This window comes from Drosophila gunungcola, chromosome 3R (genome assembly GCF_025200985.1).
Source record: "Drosophila gunungcola strain Sukarami chromosome 3R, Dgunungcola_SK_2, whole genome shotgun sequence".
NCBI classification, from domain to species: domain Eukaryota; kingdom Metazoa; phylum Arthropoda; class Insecta; order Diptera; family Drosophilidae; genus Drosophila; species Drosophila gunungcola.
In genome coordinates this window covers 14,915,894-14,933,080 of record NC_069139.1, presented here as the reverse complement: position 1 = coordinate 14,933,080, position 17,187 = coordinate 14,915,894, and the positions used below count along the sequence as shown (strand labels likewise).

At 44.3% G+C, this 17,187-nt stretch overlaps 5 protein-coding genes and 1 long non-coding RNA gene across 10 annotated transcripts; 2 read left to right on the top strand and 4 right to left on the bottom strand.

The window, feature by feature from the left end:
- The first annotated feature begins 194 nt into the window (after nt 1-194).
- Nucleotides 195-8,970, top strand: LOC128257089 (rho GTPase-activating protein 92B). 3 transcript variants are annotated; one of them, XM_052987912.1, is made up of 5 exons: nt 195-397; nt 617-873; nt 3,493-3,668; nt 6,019-6,985; nt 7,469-8,970. In XM_052987912.1, exons 1-5 carry the CDS (start codon nt 348-350, stop codon nt 8,242-8,244), a joined length of 2,226 nt encoding a protein of 741 aa, XP_052843872.1. In that variant the 5' UTR covers nt 195-347; the 3' UTR covers nt 8,245-8,970. The 3 variants fall into 3 exon arrangements, with proteins under 3 accessions (XP_052843872.1, XP_052843881.1, XP_052843889.1); XM_052987921.1 differs by lacking the exons at nt 195-397; nt 617-873; nt 3,493-3,668 and adding an exon at nt 4,212-5,034; XM_052987929.1 differs by lacking the exons at nt 195-397; nt 617-873; nt 3,493-3,668 and adding an exon at nt 5,800-5,891.
- LOC128257105 (uncharacterized) lies at nt 4,190-5,670 on the bottom strand. Its single transcript, XR_008267836.1, has 3 exons — nt 5,355-5,670; nt 5,207-5,302; nt 4,190-5,097 (listed from the first exon to the last, which is right to left on the bottom strand). It is a non-coding gene; the product is annotated as an uncharacterized LOC128257105 (long non-coding RNA).
- Nucleotides 8,971-9,619: 649 nt separating the features above from the next.
- Nucleotides 9,620-10,046, bottom strand: LOC128259677 (uncharacterized). The gene has a single exon (XM_052992211.1). The coding sequence runs from the start codon at nt 10,044-10,046 to the stop codon at nt 9,702-9,704; it is 345 nt and encodes a 114-aa protein (XP_052848171.1). The 3' UTR covers nt 9,620-9,701.
- LOC128259667 (uncharacterized) lies at nt 9,968-10,629 on the bottom strand. The gene is made up of 2 exons (XM_052992199.1): nt 10,303-10,629; nt 9,968-10,233 (listed from the first exon to the last, which is right to left on the bottom strand). The coding sequence occupies exons 1-2, from the start codon at nt 10,526-10,528 to the stop codon at nt 10,100-10,102; spliced, it is 360 nt and encodes a 119-aa protein (XP_052848159.1). The 5' UTR covers nt 10,529-10,629; the 3' UTR covers nt 9,968-10,099.
- A 571-nt stretch (nt 10,630-11,200) lies between these two features.
- Nucleotides 11,201-13,605, bottom strand: LOC128254631 (solute carrier family 22 member 13). 2 transcript variants are annotated; one of them, XM_052983818.1, is made up of 2 exons: nt 12,650-13,605; nt 11,201-12,400 (listed from the first exon to the last, which is right to left on the bottom strand). In XM_052983818.1, the coding sequence occupies exons 1-2, from the start codon at nt 13,341-13,343 to the stop codon at nt 11,397-11,399; spliced, it is 1,698 nt and encodes a 565-aa protein (XP_052839778.1). In that variant the 5' UTR covers nt 13,344-13,605; the 3' UTR covers nt 11,201-11,396. The 2 variants fall into 2 exon arrangements, 1 of the variants encoding a protein (XP_052839778.1); XR_008267571.1 differs by lacking the exon at nt 12,650-13,605 and adding an exon at nt 12,457-12,611 and having other exon boundaries at nt 12,264-12,400.
- A 529-nt stretch (nt 13,606-14,134) lies between these two features.
- Nucleotides 14,135-17,167, top strand: LOC128264836 (putative fatty acyl-CoA reductase CG5065). Of its 2 annotated transcripts, XM_053000552.1 has the most exons (8): nt 14,139-14,586; nt 14,642-14,866; nt 14,927-14,994; nt 15,054-15,149; nt 15,207-15,661; nt 15,713-15,990; nt 16,046-16,256; nt 16,345-17,167. In XM_053000552.1, exons 1-8 carry the CDS (start codon nt 14,514-14,516, stop codon nt 16,409-16,411), a joined length of 1,473 nt encoding a protein of 490 aa, XP_052856512.1. In that variant the 5' UTR covers nt 14,139-14,513; the 3' UTR covers nt 16,412-17,167. The 2 variants fall into 2 exon arrangements, with proteins under 2 accessions (XP_052856519.1, XP_052856512.1); XM_053000559.1 differs by lacking the exons at nt 16,046-16,256; nt 16,345-17,167 and having other exon boundaries at nt 14,135-14,586; nt 15,207-15,657; nt 15,713-15,850.
- The last annotated feature ends 20 nt before the right edge of the window (nt 17,168-17,187 follow it).

Sequence of the window (17,187 nt, the reverse complement as noted above, 5' to 3'; positions counted from 1 at the left end):
AATTTATCTAAAATTTTATGTATAAGAGTTGATTTTTTTAAGAACCCCACTTTTGAAAGTTTATTATATTAATTTACATTATAATGCTTAGAAAACCCATTAAACTATTCAACTATAGTGAGACCAGGCACCGAATTTCGAAAAACCCTCATATAAGGTGTTCAGCATTTCTTAGCGCTCCCGCTGCGGTCACACTCGTCTCACTTTTCCGTAAAACATCGTTGAAGAATGACTAATTTGCCAGTTTTAAGTATTTACTCAATGCCTAGCTAATTACACATCGCAAACAAACACGCAGAAGTTCAGTTAACGTTGGAGACGCGAGCGGCAATTGCGAATCAGCCAAGATGAAGAGGCAGTTTGCGAAAATCAAAATAGCAGCCGAAAATCTGTCAAGGTAAGTTCAAAGGCCAGCCATCAGACGTCTGTGTGCGTGTGTGCGGTGTGCGGTGTGCGGAGGTGTGTGTAAATGCGCTCCAGGTGGACAGACAGGTGTTGCCTCATCGCAAAAGCAACAACTGCAACGCCAGCAAAAACAAAACAATAACAAAAGTGAACAAGTGATGACCTAACCCGTGGTTAAACCATGTCAATTCCAACCGTCTTCATCCCGCAGATCCACCAAATCGGACTGCAAGGACTCCGAGCTGGAGACGATCGAGCGGCAGGTGGACAGATATCGGGACACCATCGAGAAGATCGTCCGCAAGCTGCCGGCGCTCAGCGGAGGCGGTGGAAATGGCAGCGGGAGCAGTGAGGAGCAGGACAAGCGGACCAAGAAGAACAGCCACTACAAGATCGCCCAGGCACTGGACGAATCGGCCAAGGAGCTGCCAAAGGACATGCCGCTGCAGAAGGTCCTCGCCAATTGCGGTTAGTTATCGGGTTATCGGGATTGCCTGTGTGGGTGTTTGGGACTCAGTGGCGTAGTCCAAGGGGTGGTTGAGTTTTATCCAAGACAAAATAATTCAAAAACTTCAAGATATCATTCCAACCATACAGTACACATTTAAAAATATGTTCCTAAAGTTTCCCTCTAGGGGGGCCTATCCCCCTCCGCCCTACGCCCCTTGTGGGAGTCATGTTGGCGCTACTGATAAGGCGCACAGTGGTTGTCGTTCGCTCCAAATCCGATAATCGCCGCCAAACATGCACAATGGCACACGTATGGGTTTCGATGGGACGGGTAATGGAATGGAGAATACTCGCGGATGACTGTGTCACGGGCTTCGGTTTTTTCTCTGTATTTGTGCATTTGTGTATTTGAGGCCTCGCCTTGTCGCTTGGCCTTGTGGCATTTACATTTCTCAACTGCAAAAAGCAACATCAACATCGACGGCTTTTTTTAATCATTATTATAATTTTTATTATGACTTTTTCGCTGCTTTCTTTGCAGCCCGTTCGCCGTTCGCCGTTCGCCCGCAGTATTGGTTATTATTTGCGGTTTCGGCATTATCTATTTATACCACTTTTGTTTTGCCAACCAGTCCAGCCCGCCCCCACTTGCGCCCGCTTTTATTGCCCTTTTTCTATGTGATTTACTGAGCATTTCATTTAAATTTGTTACACATAGCCCACAATGTGGTATAACAAAGCCCAGTAAACGGCGATAATTATGCTGACTGGGGCTAGTAAAAGTAAAAGTCTAAGCCCGATTCATACATCATCGTATCGTCATGATCAGGCGCCGCGTCTTCTCGTCTCTGCTCATTTGTTTTGTGGGCGCTCCCCTAGGCCGTATTATTCATTCGGTGTGTTATTTTCTGAACTGTTTCCATTCGCTGTTTCCCTTTTGCAAGCACTCTGCATTCCACATATTCGCAGATGCGTGTGCGTCAATTGCAATTTGGACGCAATTGCAGTTTCTGTTGCAGTCGCAGCTGCAACCTCGCAGTGGTTCAAGAGCATAGCTGGTTGTGTAACGGCCAGGGATCTCCAAAACCCCTTGTTTTCCCCAGTTCTCCACGTTGCTGATTAGACACGAACGGTTCCACATGCATATGTATATCATAGCCACAGTGAACGTGTGTCCATGGGTTATGTGTGAGTTCACCCCGTACGCATAGAAACTTATAATTGGGTCGGAATAGGGTAATAAATAACGATTTGGTGTAAGGAAAGACCATTTCCTTTCACTCAAATGCGGGAAAACATCTTGTATTACAGTTTTTAATTCAGTCGTTGCTTGTCAAAGTTTATTATTCGCAAATTTATTGCCAACTTTACTATGAAATGTCAAATTCAAAGAAAAGATTATTGGTTGTAGATTTAACAATGCTATTCAACTTCCAAAAGTTACGTAATCATCTAAGCTTCAAATTGTTTTAAAGCATTTTTAAGGCACCAATTTCAGAAACGTTTGAACTGGTAAATAACGTTCCTGAGTATAAATGGGCCATATCATTTTGTGCGGGTTAACTTAAATGTTAGCCACTATTGTCAATAACTTTAATGCCGGCGGGAAGCACCTAAGTTGCTCGATTAAAAACAGCTCCAGACACACAAAAACAAAAGAATTACCGCACTAAAATTAGCTTTTTGTCGCCTATGCCATGCCCGTAATTACAGTGCGATATCATCTCACGTTAACCCACTGTGCGCCCTTTGCAACTCTTATTGTTAGCCACGATGCGCCTCAATTCAACCCATTCACCAGGGGGAGCGAGAAGCGAGCGTATCTCGAATGTTATACTCCAGTGCCGACGACGTCTTCGTTTTGGACACCCTCCCGCTTCTGTGGTGCGACCTCTTTGCCTTTGCCTTTGCCTTTGCCTTTGCCGTTCAGCTGCGGGTTCAGCTGCTTGGCCGCCTCGAGTCTCGAAGCACTCAACACAATTATCACAATTTTGCTTACTCAGCTCGTCAACCCATTCGCCTGCCACCTCCCCCTCGGTTTGCCCGGATCTCGCACCGCTTCAAAGCGGAGTAACTCCGGCAACTGGAGACCGGCACGCCAACATCTTTGCAGCTACCGCTTGGCGATAAGGTCTTAAATAAGCATTGACTTCCTCACTTGCGGGCGGAATAGAGCAGAGTCTTCAAGATACACTCAGAAAAGTACCTTTATACATTTTTATTTTTCAGAAATGATTGACACAAATATTGGTAGCAATTTGTAGATGTATGCATGGATGAAGTCATGTTTAAAAGTGTACTTATGTATAATAGATATTTGGGTCTGAGCTGTCTAGGCTTTTCGAGTAAGGTGCTTCATATGAGCAGAAATGCATTTATAGCATATGCTATGATTACATTATTATAGACTTTCAAAAACATATCTTATAGAAATGACAATCGCTCTTTTACAAAAATATGGCTGAGTCTTGTTTAACATATTCCAAGTATTTTTCTTGTTGGCACATACTAAGGACAGATAAAAAGATGTTATCTCCAGCATATTATTTGTTTTCTGTGCACTTTTGAGATGGCGATAAGTGTGGGATATGAAATTCCCGAGTCGGGTACTCATTTCTGTGTGTTTCGCAATTGCAGGCGAACTGGAGAAGACGATGGCCGAGTGCATTATCGAGAGCGAACTGGAGACGGAGACCAAGGTGGTGCGCCGGCTGAAGAACATCTTGGACAAGGAGATCCAGGAGATATCGACGCTCAAGCGCAACGTATCGCGCACTCTGCAGGAGTACACCTCGCTGAAGCGCAGTCATGAGGTGAGTACTGACCATAAATCTGTCGCGGATTAGGCATTACGTGTAGAGAGAGTGAATAATGTTGGATTTCCGTTTTCACGAAACTGCGCACGATGACAATGGGAGATTGTTAAATTAATTAAGAAATCTGCTCGTCGGGGAATAATGGGCCGCAAAAAGTTACCTCAGCTGGTCAAGTGATTCGACCGTTTTCGGTTTCCCAATGAAATCAAATCGCGTGGTTGTCTCTGATTAACGAACAAAAACAACGACGGCCGGTAGTTGGCGGTAAAGAGTTAAATGGCACTGTGGTGCAGTAAACAAGTTCAAGTTCGGTAAAAAGTAAACAAAAATCTGTCTTGTGAGAACTTCATCCGACTTTTAAAGTGTCAATTGGAGTTTCCAGAATAAAAACACTCGATAAGCCCTTCCCAGAATGAAATGCCATATAACTACCAAGCAAAACCAAACCCCGCAATTTCCAATCAATGCACAACCACTGTACTGAAGCGGATGCCAAGAAGCGCCGGCAAAAGAAGCAATCAATTTTTAATTTCAATTTATTATTATTACTATTGTTGTTGCTGTTGCTGTCGCTGGCCTTTCTTTCATTCTGGCTCTATCTCACGCCAGTTTCTATTGTTTGTTTGCCATGCGTTTCGATTTTGTCGTCGTTACGTTTTTATGATACGAATCCGATACTTGTCGTTTTGTTGCCTTATCGCCGAGTGGGAGAATCTGGAGTGGGATGTGGTCCGAATAGGCTGGGATGAACGGCTGTTTTGTGTTCCAATTTCTTGACACCCGATTGGTTCTGCCATTTGGTGTCTTCAAGTGTGGAGCCGTACAGTTATGACCGGCTATCGTCTATCTGGACACAAAAAGTTACTTTTTGAGTTTCATTGTTTTCGGTTTTCTGTTTTCTTGACTTGTTCCCTCGTTTTTTGCTTTTCGCTTTATTTTGTAAAAATCACGACGCCGTTTGTGCCATATCGAGCCATCGGTCGGGGATGACTAGCCGCTGTATTTGTTGATGTATGATGTCTGTTTAGGGTGTTGGAAGACGTTCATTGACTTGGCGGCAGTGACATCATAATTGAAATGGACGCCGCACCACCGCCACCGTATCAGAAAACTCAAAACCGAAGTTATTTACACTCCCCCGGTAATCTTATCGCCGCCTGCTGAGCCCCATATAAACGCTTGATGGCTTGCCATAATTCGCTAATCAGACGCTCACCGACGGCCTGGTGTGTTCCAATTGCACTCCCTGACATAGATCCGATCCGAAAACAATACGTACTATATATGCACACGGCCGCCTTTGGAAGTGCTAACTTTGGGGCCCGGAATGTGTAGAGCTTGTGGTGGCAACTGGGATGTAGATGTAGGTCACCGAGAGGTTGCGGCTCATGGAAACGATGTGACTCACTCACATCACACTCTGTCACTGCAAGCGATTCGATTCGCAGGTGGGGGGAATCAGGCGCAGAAATTGATAGTTAGGTGGATGTGGATGCCATTGTCTTCTGGCTGCAGATAGCGTTGAATGTACTTACTGCAATTTGTCACGATTTGTTTATTTTTAGCAGCGTTATGATACGGGATAGGGTGATGAGTGCCAGCACCAGTTTGTTTACACACAATGGGTAATGCTGTTGTAAGCAAAACTTACATCATAGAGCGGGCACTTTGTTATTTACTTACGCTGAACGTGGATTATCTCAGTCATTAAAAGTTTATTCTCTGATCAAACTTCAAATGCCAAATATTCAAAAACATAAAAACATGTTCATACCTTCAAAGCTAGCCCAGTTTCAATATTTTTTCAACTCATAATCTCTTAAGCTGAATACATATTTATAGTTAAAATGTTCATGCATATACCAGTGTTTTAAACTGTACAATGTCTTAAAACGGGCATAAAGTAATTTATTGTTTGTTTTTCTTTTCATGAATCCCCCTTTCCCTTCAAACTGACATTAACTGAGTTCAATTGCTTTTCTTATCTACCTTTGTGATACAGGTGCATTGCTGAATGTTAAGTCAGTGGCCCTAATTTAGCGGCGCATGTGCACTTTATCCCATACAAAACCCATTGTCCGGCTAGAAACAAAGACCTTGATGACAGGCAGTAACAGCTGTTCGGGTTGCGGTTGAGGTCGATCTATTTTTATATGGCCCGCAAATTTTTCCTGATACGCTGGCTTCTACCATTAGTCACTCGGAAAACTATTTCCAGTAGTGGGTGCTAGCTATAAGATAAGATAGTTAGTGTACTTGAACTTTGTGCCTTTTGGAATGTGACGATTTCCCTGGCATTGCCGTTTATCTGTCAGAGACTAATCAGTGCTCCGTTCTACTCTTGCAGGCGGCAATCCGGCTGGAGGAGCCGGCGGCCAAGGTGAACCACATCAAGAGCCAGCAGGAGGAGTGCGAGCTGAAGCTGGAGAAGGAGCGGGATGCCTGGGCGGCCCAGATGCTGGAGCTGATTGCCAAAGAGGACGAGATCGTCAGCTGCATCCGCGACTATGTACTCAACCAAAGAAACTACCACGAGCGGGCGCTGCAGCACGTGAACGCCTCGTTGGCCCGCATCCAGGACACCATCCAGGGCACCGAGAAATCCCGCTTTGGCACCTCGCTCAAGGAGCACCTGACATCCACCAGCCGCGAGATCTCCTACATCGTGGAGCTGTGCTGCTGCTGCCTGCTGGAGCACGGCCTGGAGGAGGAGGGCTTGCTGCGGGTGGGCTGCGCGAGCACCAAGCTGCGCCGCATGAAGCACGCCCTGGAGGCGCAGCACGTGAAGACGCCGCTGCCGCTGGACTACCAGGACCCCCATGTCATTGGCTCCATACTCAAGCTCTACCTGCGCGAGCTGCCCGAGCCACTGCTCACCTACGGACTCTACAAGGACTTCATCCGGATTGCCGAACGGCACAGCGAGGCGGAGCGCAAGACGGAGATCAAGGCCATTCTGAGCAAGCTGCCGAAGGAGAACTACGCCAACCTGCGCTACCTCACCCGCTTCCTGTCCCACGTGCAGCAGCGCTCGGTGCACAACAAGATGAGTTCCCAGAACCTGGCCATCGTTATGTCGCCGAACATGCTGTGGCCACGCATCGACAAGAGCAGCAATGCCCCGGCCGATTACATCGGCCAGGTGAACAGCTCCTCGGCAGCCAACATCATCGTGGAGCTGCTCATTAGCCAGTGGGATTACTTCTTCAGCGGGGAAGTCGAGTTCTACCTGACCCTGCAGAGGCAGAAGCTGTTCGTCGAGGGCAAGAGCAAATCCAACTCCTCGAACGAGAACCTGGACAGAAACGATAGTGGTAAGCACACTGCACAGTCGAAGTTCTATGAAACGGGCCACTATACAGTATTCGACTTATGATCTGCCCTTTATCACAAACACTTTTTGGAGAATTCCTCTGTCAGTATCTCCCTGTTATTTCTTAAAACGTTTTCCTACATACCATGATGCATTATTTTTGTTTTTATTTTGTGCAATAAAATGGATTGGATCCAAATAAAAAAAATTCTTCTTCGGGAAAATTTTATTTTAAATTGAACTTATAGACTGATAACACCCAACACTCATTCAAAGAAAAATTTTAAATTAAATATTTTTTTAATAAATATTCAGAGCAAGTTTTAAAACAGAGTTAGAATTGTGCATACAAGAGTGCTCCTTAAGATCAAAATTATTAGCTTCAGAGAAGGTATAAAACGACTTAGTTTAGTTAAATAAGTTCGACTGCAGTATACTAAAAGTTCTTACATTTATTAACGATTTTTTCAATTTTCATTTGTAGAAGTATTGGAGAGTCCCCGCTATGGGACCTTACGCAGGCAGAAAGCCAATGCGCCTTCGCCGCCCACAACCAATGGAAACGGCACGAGTATGACCACATCACAGACCTCGCACCGACCCCATGCGAAGGAGCTGTTCCCCCAGCAGCCGTCGGGGCAGCAGGAGAAGCCCGTCAAGCCGCCGCTACCGAATCTGCCCCAGTTTCAATCACCAGCCGTCAGCCAGCCGACGCAGACGCAGCTTGAACCACTGCCGCCGCCTCCAGTAACACCCGCCAAGCCCGTTCCGATGACGAGGACGCAGTTTTTCGGGCTGGACAATCTACCCTCTCCCACGGCCGATCGCAAGAGCACGGATAGCATCGGCAGCTTCAAGTTCAAGCCTGATGTGCCCCAGAAGCCCCTGCTGCCCAAGCGGCCGAATGTGCTGGGCGTGGGAGCACCCAAGACGGCAGATGGCAAGAGCGACGACGAGGGCGCCACGACTCCCACCCAGGCGACCATCGATAATGCCAATGGCAGTGTGCGCATCAAAACGGAACATTTTCTGGACAAGCTGCGGCAGGAGAACGGTGAAACGAACGGAACGCGTGAGGAGCCGCCAGCGGTCAAGGAGAGCAATCACAACCAGGATCAGCCGCCGACGGCTGCAGAGCAGAATCAGCAGCAGGCGCAGCCCCAACCCACGACACCCATTTCTCCGAACTCGTTTCAAACGCCCAAGAGGCCAACGGTGCCAGCGCCGCCACCTCCCACAAACTGGAAGCCCGCGGAGTAGGGTGGAAAGTGAAGCTTTGCGGCGGATGCGGAGCCAGAGTCATTAGGTGTTACTGTTTACTCGTTAAGACTTGAACGCACAGTAATATATATATATATATAAACGATCCTTGTGGTAGGGAGACATTGTGCATTATAGAGAGAAGAGCCTCTGCATTTGTATTTTTGCCTTGATCATAAGCAATCTAATTTGTACGTGTTTAGCCATATAACAATATCAAGCGGTATCCATTTACCTATGTGTATGCATATATAGTGTGTAGTAGGCCACCATAACTCAATTGTCGAAATTTGATTTGTTAGCCCAAGCGAGCTCTCAATTGTTAATCCTTGTTTGAAAGGTTGTGATACATCAGAAAGGTTTTGTGTTTCCTTAATTTTTTGCATTGCTCTCGAGTCAATTTTGTTTCTTTTCCAACGAAAGATATTGTGATTTCCTTTTATTAAAATTATGATTTCGACTAAAGCATTAACGCTATTGCTCCATTCTGAATTCGGGCAAGTACAGAACTTATTCCAATGTATTCATTTGATTTATTCAAATCACCATGTACATTTACATCGAACCATTAATTTGATGTACGATGTACTATGTTTTGTATTTTTGCTTTATTAATTTGTAATGCAACTATTATTATTTTTATTTAATAATAAACTTATGTATGATAAACTGTTGTGTATATAGAATATACATTAAAAAAATGATGAATATGATTTTACCAGAAAAGTATTTATCTTTTTTGTTTATTATGTTACTTTTAAAAGTTGGTTGAGGAGTAGGTGGAATTAGTATAACTTGTGAAATTGGTAATTACTAAATATTAATCACATACTGACCTCTTGAAATCAAAAGATATTTTAAAATATCTTCAGCTGTGTGCCACATAAAAAATACCTGAATACAGACGACTTGTAGTCAGCACCTATTAAGTAGGACAACAGTTGGCATTACTTCCAAATCAAGTACCCAACAATTCAATCATATCTGCCTATAACTACATGTTCACAAGCTGCTTTAAAGGCATAACTAGCAATGACCAGATCTTAATCGGACAGGAGCTTACTTATGAAAGTGCAATATAATATTTGGATTAATGCATAGAACAGACCAATTCGATATATATTCCATGGTATTTATAGAAATTAGTATATTTATACAGTCTTGCGGATAGGTTAGTAAGTGAGCTGATGTCGGAAAACCATGAATATATTCTGCTAAAGTTTAAATAAAAAATCTGAATACTCCAAGTTGGAGAAATATTTACATTGTTATTTTTATTAAAGGTGTTTGGAAATTACCCAAAAGAAAACAATTTGTTCAAGAATTTTAGGCGTAAAGTGCGCCTATGTGTAAACCTAGAAGTATGCAATCGGAGTTGTAGTATTGTTCTTTATTCTACGAAAGTCATATAAAATACATTAAACATAAATAAATTATTGTTACATTATAGTTATAAGCTATCTTATGTTGCTCGTGCTGAGACAAACATCAAAAGCATGTGGTAGCGAACCTGTGATCTCCAGAAATCGTTGGAGTGTGTGGCTAAGAGGCTTTCTTAGGGGAGTAGCTATGGCTCCTTCGCTTGGACTCCTAGCCACCTCGGCTGGAGAATCCAGCTCCCTGACATAGTCCATAAAGTTGTCCACATTGATGGGTACCTCTGCCTTCGCCTTTGCCGGATCCACTTGCAACTTTCGCTGGAACTCACTCCTATAGTAGTCGTTGATCATGGACATCATGCCCTTGGAGTACCAGTAGATGATGCCAATCAAAAAGAGGCCCTGCATAAAGGGTCCGACCATTTTGTATGCTTGAGTTAAACTTTTTTGGGTTGATAGACTGTCCAGTTCTACTACTACTGATGCTCTTCCCGAAAGCTTTCTAGCCACTGATTGACCATGTAGAACTGCTCCTTGATATGCGGCCAGGCCATGGTCACAATTAACATAACAGTATTGGCAAATACGAATAGTTTCATCATCTCAAATGCTAATTATGAAGGAAAGTGTATTATTTAGATAATAAAGATGATTTATTAGAGTGGAGCAAATTACAGACCCTCCGGTGTGCGAAGATAGTCGCCGAAGCCGGAATTCAAGTCCTTGTCCTCCTCCTTCTGCTCATGCTGATCCTTGGCCTCTCGTTTCTTCTCCTTGCCCCCGCCGTCGGCCTTATCCTTGCCGGAGTGACCCTGGCCGTGGGAGTGTCCTTTGCCGTGCCCGCTGTGCTTGTGCCTGCCGTATCCGGTGGATGTGTTGGCAAAGGCGGATTTCTTCGGTTTCATGGCATCCAGATCGCAGTGGCTGGCCAGCGGATCAACCACTGGATTGGTTTTATGTAAGGATAGTAGTGCTCCTCGGATGGTCCTTCCTCGCCAATTGCTGCCCAGCGAATGACACACTCATTCTGGGGCCAATTGCAGTGGCGCCGCTTCTGGCAATTGTATGGTTTCTATTTTATTGATTTGCGATTTTTGCTTGTCGCTTTGAGCGGCTGGGAATATGGAAAAGTGGAATATTGGGGGCGGGACAGGTGACCAAATATAAGTGTGTTGTTAGTAGAGCAATGCGATTGGATATTTAGCCAGGCATGTGTGCTGTTTAAACGTATAACACCTATATATATGTGTGTCAACTTAGTGGATAAATGTGTTGGCAGTCATTGGTCCCCAATGACTGAATTCCTGTAATAAACTATGGGTTTGGCAAAAGCTTCAATAAAATAAGTTGCAAAATTATACAAAATTTACCAAAGAAATACTTTTTCATAAAACTTATAAATACAAATATGGTTAACGATTTAAGGAAAATATTAATTTTCTCATAAGCTTACCACTTAGCTCCGAGATATCGTAAGCTAACCCTTTTTAATTGTTTCTACAGATGCATCTTGACACAAAAAATATACTAATACAACAAAAAATGCTCATAAATTGTCAAATTTATTTCCATTTTGATTTTCTATAACAATTGTTGGTCATAAACTAATCTTAGTGATAAAGTAAAGTAAAGTTATTGAGGTAAATAACCGAATACCAGTAAGATGCTTAACTTTTGATTTATTCCCAAAGGTATGCTAAATTCGAATACTGATTGCGAATACTTGACTGACACTAAAACTATCTCAGCAAATAAGCCACTACGTATGCGTTATTACGTATACGCAATGAGTTGCTGTTTGTTGTGGACTGCAGACCCCCTCGGTTCCCCCTCCTTCCGGTGCAGAGTGACCAGACAGCAGGTGCAGAGGCCGCCCAGGATGACCAGGAGGCAGAAGGCGGACAGCGAGAGGGCGGGGCTCACCTGCCTGAGCAGCGTGAGAAAGGAGGCGGACAGCTGCCACACCCTGGCCCAGGTGACGACGGAGAAGGAGAGGCAGCCACGCTGCTCCGGCGGCACCAGCTCTCCCAGGCAGGCCAGGATCATGGACTGGGCACAGGCCACGGCCGCCTGGGGTAGCGAGGCCATCAGCAGTCCCAGCGTCAGTCCATACACCTCGGGCATGTCCTCCTCGGCCAGCAACCAGCAGATGCTGCCAATGCACCCGACCGCGATGGCAAATCCTCCTGCCCACTGCCACTTGCGTTCGCTCTGGCTGAAGGTCAGGTGGAGGGCCAGCAGGCAGCCCAGCATCTCGGCCAGCCCCATGGCCAGGGTATTGGACACCAGGTGCTGCCTGCCGAAGGATCGAACCTGGAGCAGCAGTCCGGTGTTCACCACCATGAAGGTGGCCAGGGCCATGTGCACGGCTACCAACTGGAAACTGCTCCATCGCTGGCCCAGCCACAGTTGCACCCAATGCCCGGCCGGCATCTGCTCCTGCATCTTCTCCCTGAGCTGACCCAACTGCCTGGGCAACTCCTTGGTCACCTTGTGAATGCTTCCGTTGGTGCGGGCCGCTTCCAGTAGGATTCCCACCGTCCGTTCGACACCCAGTTGGGTGTCCTTGTTGTGCTGCAGCTGCCAGCGCGGTGAGTCCGGCGTCCAGGGCAGCAGGAAGACAATCACCAGCAGGGAGAGGGTCACACCCACGTAAATATGCTGCCAGCTGGGAGCTCCGTGAGCCAAGCCAGGGAGCAGGATCAAGCCCAAAGCCCAAAAACAGTCGTAGAGCAGATGGGCTCCCAGGCGATATTTTCCCGCCGTAATGTCGCTAACTGATAAAAAAGCAAAAAAATAAATAAATAAAATATGTGTAACTTCGCTGTTTTACATTTTATAAGAATATACTTCGAAATATTTTAATGGTTTTCTATTTAAAAGTGATGATTTTAATTTTTTTATAATCGGACAACGCTGTCACTCATCGAAAATCAAAATAGCTTTATTGTTTTTCAGTTTTTTGATATATGAACTTCGGCCTGCCAAAGTTTGATTCTCTTTCTGGCTTTATACATTTTACTCACATATAGAATGCCCCGAGGTGATCATGAAGCAGCACGAAACGGCAGCCAAGCAACGAAGTCCGCAGTGCAGACTGAAGTCCTTGACCATGCCCATCAGCAGGCTGCACACGAGGAGGCACCAGATGCCAGTTCCGTAAATCTGTCGGGGACTCAGGACGCGCATCAACTTGGTGGCCGCCACTCCGCCGATGAGCAGCCCGAAGAGATGCCAGTACTGGGACCAGGCCACGAAGAAGTCGCACAGACACACCAGGTCGAACTCCATGGTCAGGGAGTGGAAGCCCGTGGTATAGAGAAACTTCCGGCACTGAAGCATGGCGTAGCCGGAATCGCCGTAGCTGACCATCACATAGCAGTGGTCCAGGGAGACGGTTGAGTTGCTCGCCGGTCCAAAGGCACTCGTGTCGCAGGTGTACTCCTCCTCGGGATAGAGATCCGGCGCTGTGAACAGGATGCAGGCCATGAACCAGGCGGCGGGGATCTTGCAGAGGAACAGGATGAGCAGGGAGCGCAGTTGCCAGGGACCAAAGTCGCCCAGGATGTGCGTAATGACATCATCCTGATGATGATCAGTGGTTTTAGGAGGCACATCGTTGGCCTTCGTATCTGAGCAGGTGAAGATGTGCGTGAGGTGCAAGTCCAAGTCCAGGGTGCTGTTAGGCCTCCAGCCCTGGAATTTATTCTCATCCTTCATCCTTCGTTAGCAGGGCGCAATTTAGTAAGCACGTCTTGGGAGCGGAAACCCTCCAGCATGACTGCGACTTCGCTTAGCACCTCACCTGGCCAGCTAATCTCGAGGGCTCCGCTCTGTGATCTTCGGTGCCTGCCTACGACGTCGTCGCTAATCAAATCATTCCCAATAAATGCCAAATAAGCGGAGCACAGTTCCTAACCGATTGTGCAAACAGCGATCTATTTTTGTTGTTGATCCGAACGAAATCGAGCGAAGATGACTGTTTGGTAGGACTGTTCGCGAAGGCGGGCCATTGTCATGATTGGAGCTAATGAATTGGCCAGGCAAACAACATCGGTATGCGTATTTCTTTGAAAGCTGCGGTCTAGTTTGAGGTGGGGAAATTTCTTGATCGAGTTTAATGACATACCTAAATATTATATAATATGAACCAAGCCCTCATCTTACTTTTTGTAAAGCATATTTTATTAGAAACAACTTGAAATGTACTTTAGAAAGAGCACTTGTTAAGGAATCATTTATTTAATCAATTATGTCTAATTTAAACCATATCAAAAATTATTTTTAACACTATTTCAAAGTGTGTTTTTGGCCTGTTTAATTAATTTAATTTAGTTTCCGGTTTTGTTTAATTTCATATCTGTTTTTATTTGATACAACTTAAAAATGTACATTAAAAATAACATTTGCTAAGGAATCATATGTTAAATTAATTATGTCTGATTTAAACCGTATAAAATAATCATATAATATTCTTCTGAATTCTTCTTTTGCGTTATATTATAAAAATGGCTGCCCAGAATTATAAAATTCACTGCCTATAATTCCATCATTTTTAAAGAGCTCAGAACTACTTTTTTAGTAGGCCATTTTCAACCTGCAAATTGAGTTCGTAGTTCAGAATTCCTTGAATGAGCTCGAATGCTGATCATGAACCAAAGATCCAGTATTGTCCACTTCCACATTCATATATGATGTAATTTGTTTGTGCTCAAATGTTACGTCTGAGTTGCTACTTTCGTTGGCCAATTGAAATTTCCACTTGCGTTTTCATGGAAAACTTGTTTCAAGAGGACCAAGGCATTTTCTTTTGCAAAGCCAGTTGCTGGCTGGTGGAAAGTGGGCACCTCACCGGATCAGTAGCAATTGTGGCTTCAGAGTGGCCGCAACATGGACAAAGCTGGAGTGGAAATTGTGGAGCACCAGACGGATATTTACCAAGATGCAGTGGTCTTTATAACGGGTAAAGAAGAGGTTGTTTCCAAAATAAACTGATCAGAGGTAATGAACTTCAATAGGAGCCACTGGCTTTGTGGGCAAAACACTGCTGGAGAAGCTGCTCTGGAGTTTTCCGCAGATCAAGCGCATCTACATGCTAATTCGGTCCAAGGGTGGGGTCACGGTGGAGGAACGCTTCCGGGGATTCCTCCTGAATCCCATCTTTGAGCGCCTGAGGGCACAGCATCCAGAGAGGCTGAAGAAGATCTTTCACTTCTCTGGCAACATTGAGGACGACAACTTTGGTATGGCCCAGTGAAACTGCAAAGAAACCTCATGTATTTACCAGACGCTTCCACCAACAGGTTTAAATGAGTCCGACAGAGCCGTCTTGTGTGCCGAGGTGAACATTATTTTCCACAGTGCAGCAACGGTAGGTGTGCTTTGGGTATCTCCAATACCCTCTCAACTGATTTGGTATACTAATTGCAGGTGCGTTTCAATGAGTGTCTAAAAGTATCGGCTCGTGTCAACTCACAGGCCACCTACAATCTTCTAGAGCTTTGCAAAGAGATGGCTCAATTAAGGGTAAGATTTGTTATATGTCATTAACTGCGCTTTACTTATAAAAACTATATTTGTCAGAGCTTTTTGTACGTTTCCACGGCCTACTGCAATCCTGGTCGCAAGTACGTGGACGAGCAGGTGTATCCCACTATGCCGCCGGTGGATTGGCGTCAGTTTCTGGCCGCCACCCAGAAAATTCCCGACGATTATCTGAATCGCCTGGCCGACTATATAAAGGGCCCGCATGTCAACACCTACACCTTTACCAAATCAATTGCCGAGCAGATCGTGAATGCATATAGACATGTGATTCCCATTGTGATCGTAAGACCATCCATAGTCACTGCTGCCTACAGAGAACCCTATCCCGGTTGGATTGACAATATCCAGGCTATTAGCGGAATAATGATGGAGATCGGAAAGGGGGGAATTAGCAGCATTCTGGGGGACAAAGATCTTATATGCGACATCATACCAGTGGACTTTGTGGTCAATGCCATGATCATGATGGTCGGCAAGGCGAAGTTGGGCAGGTGAGTTCATGTAATTTACTAGCTTCTTAACTTATATATTCGTTTTTTTAGCTTGAGCATCTGTAACGCCACTTCGGGAGTGACCAATCCCATCACCTGGCAACATCTGGGCGAGCTCACCATGAAGTGGTCTAGAATTTTTCCCACACGGCGAATGATTATGTTTCCGAATTTCAAGTACCGGCGTAGTGCCCTTAAGCATGAGTTGGCCGTGTGGCTTCTTCATTTTGTGCCCGCCTTGCTTATGGATCTTCAAACCCTTCTATTGGCCCAAAAGAGGCGATTAGTAACCCCCATTGCCAAGAAATTCCGGCAGGCATGTCTGGCAGGTAATTCTTTTAAAAATCTCCAAAAAAATTAAATCCTTCATGGACTTTCTTACAGGTAGCTTTTTTTCGCTAAACGAATGGATCTTCAAGAACAGAAGCCGCTTCTATTTCAAGAAAATGATTGATAATGGCACCTATCCCACACTCTATTGGAATCTGGAGGAATTGGACTACGATGATTATGTGCGGCGTCACATGATTGGGATCAATAAATACCTGCACCGCGAAAACTTCACCGTCGATTCGAACAAGTTCATGGTTACCAGGTGAGTTTGTTATTTATCTGTTTATCTGTGCTTCCATGTTTTTCCATACAAACTTTATATTAACTTGATATTATTTTAAAAATTACAGGATTTACTGGTTCTGGATTTTCCTGCATTTGTGTTTTTACATGATGCTTGTGTATATCATGTTTTAGTCAAATATCTTATGGGTATCTTTTAAGCAGGTGAATTAGGATTAGGGAAAAAACTTGTAGAGTTTACTTTTTGGAAATGTAGAATTAACAGATTAACTATAGACAGGTATTTTAAATTATTATTGACATTTAGATTACAAAATATATGTGGGATAAATTTATTCTTTTTGTTAAATATTGGTTACTTTCAACAGAATAGCTTGCCTTTTGATAACACGTCATTAAAACTCGACAGCAGCTTATATTTAAACATTTCTATACGTGCTGATTTCAAAAATGCCTCAAAAAAAAACGCCCTTGTTGAAGAGGATGCGATGAATCAGGTGGATATGATGCGTAATCTTGGCATTTGGTCGATTGATGACTGAGCTGAGCACTAAAAGCATCATATTTTTGAATATGGACTCGGATAGCCATTCTCAAAAAGCTGCTTCAGACCTCCACCCTCGATGATACACTCATTTAATTTATAAAATATTTAATATTGTAAGCCAACTATAGTACTACATTATTTATTTAAATCGATAAAGTTGGCTAGACCTGACAAGTTCAATCTTAAAACACTTGTTATTAATGCACAAATTAGCTTCTTATTCCGTTACTGAGTTAATAATGCAAATTATAGTATAAGTTTGGTTTTTGGTGAAAATTTAAGTCCTAAGAAAGCAGTTATTGGAATGGGTAAAATGCCAAGCCAGATATGATAAGTCAAGTATACAATATTGCTAAGAATTTCCCCGTAAAGCAGCTGTCTAAAAGTTAAAAAAAAAAACAAT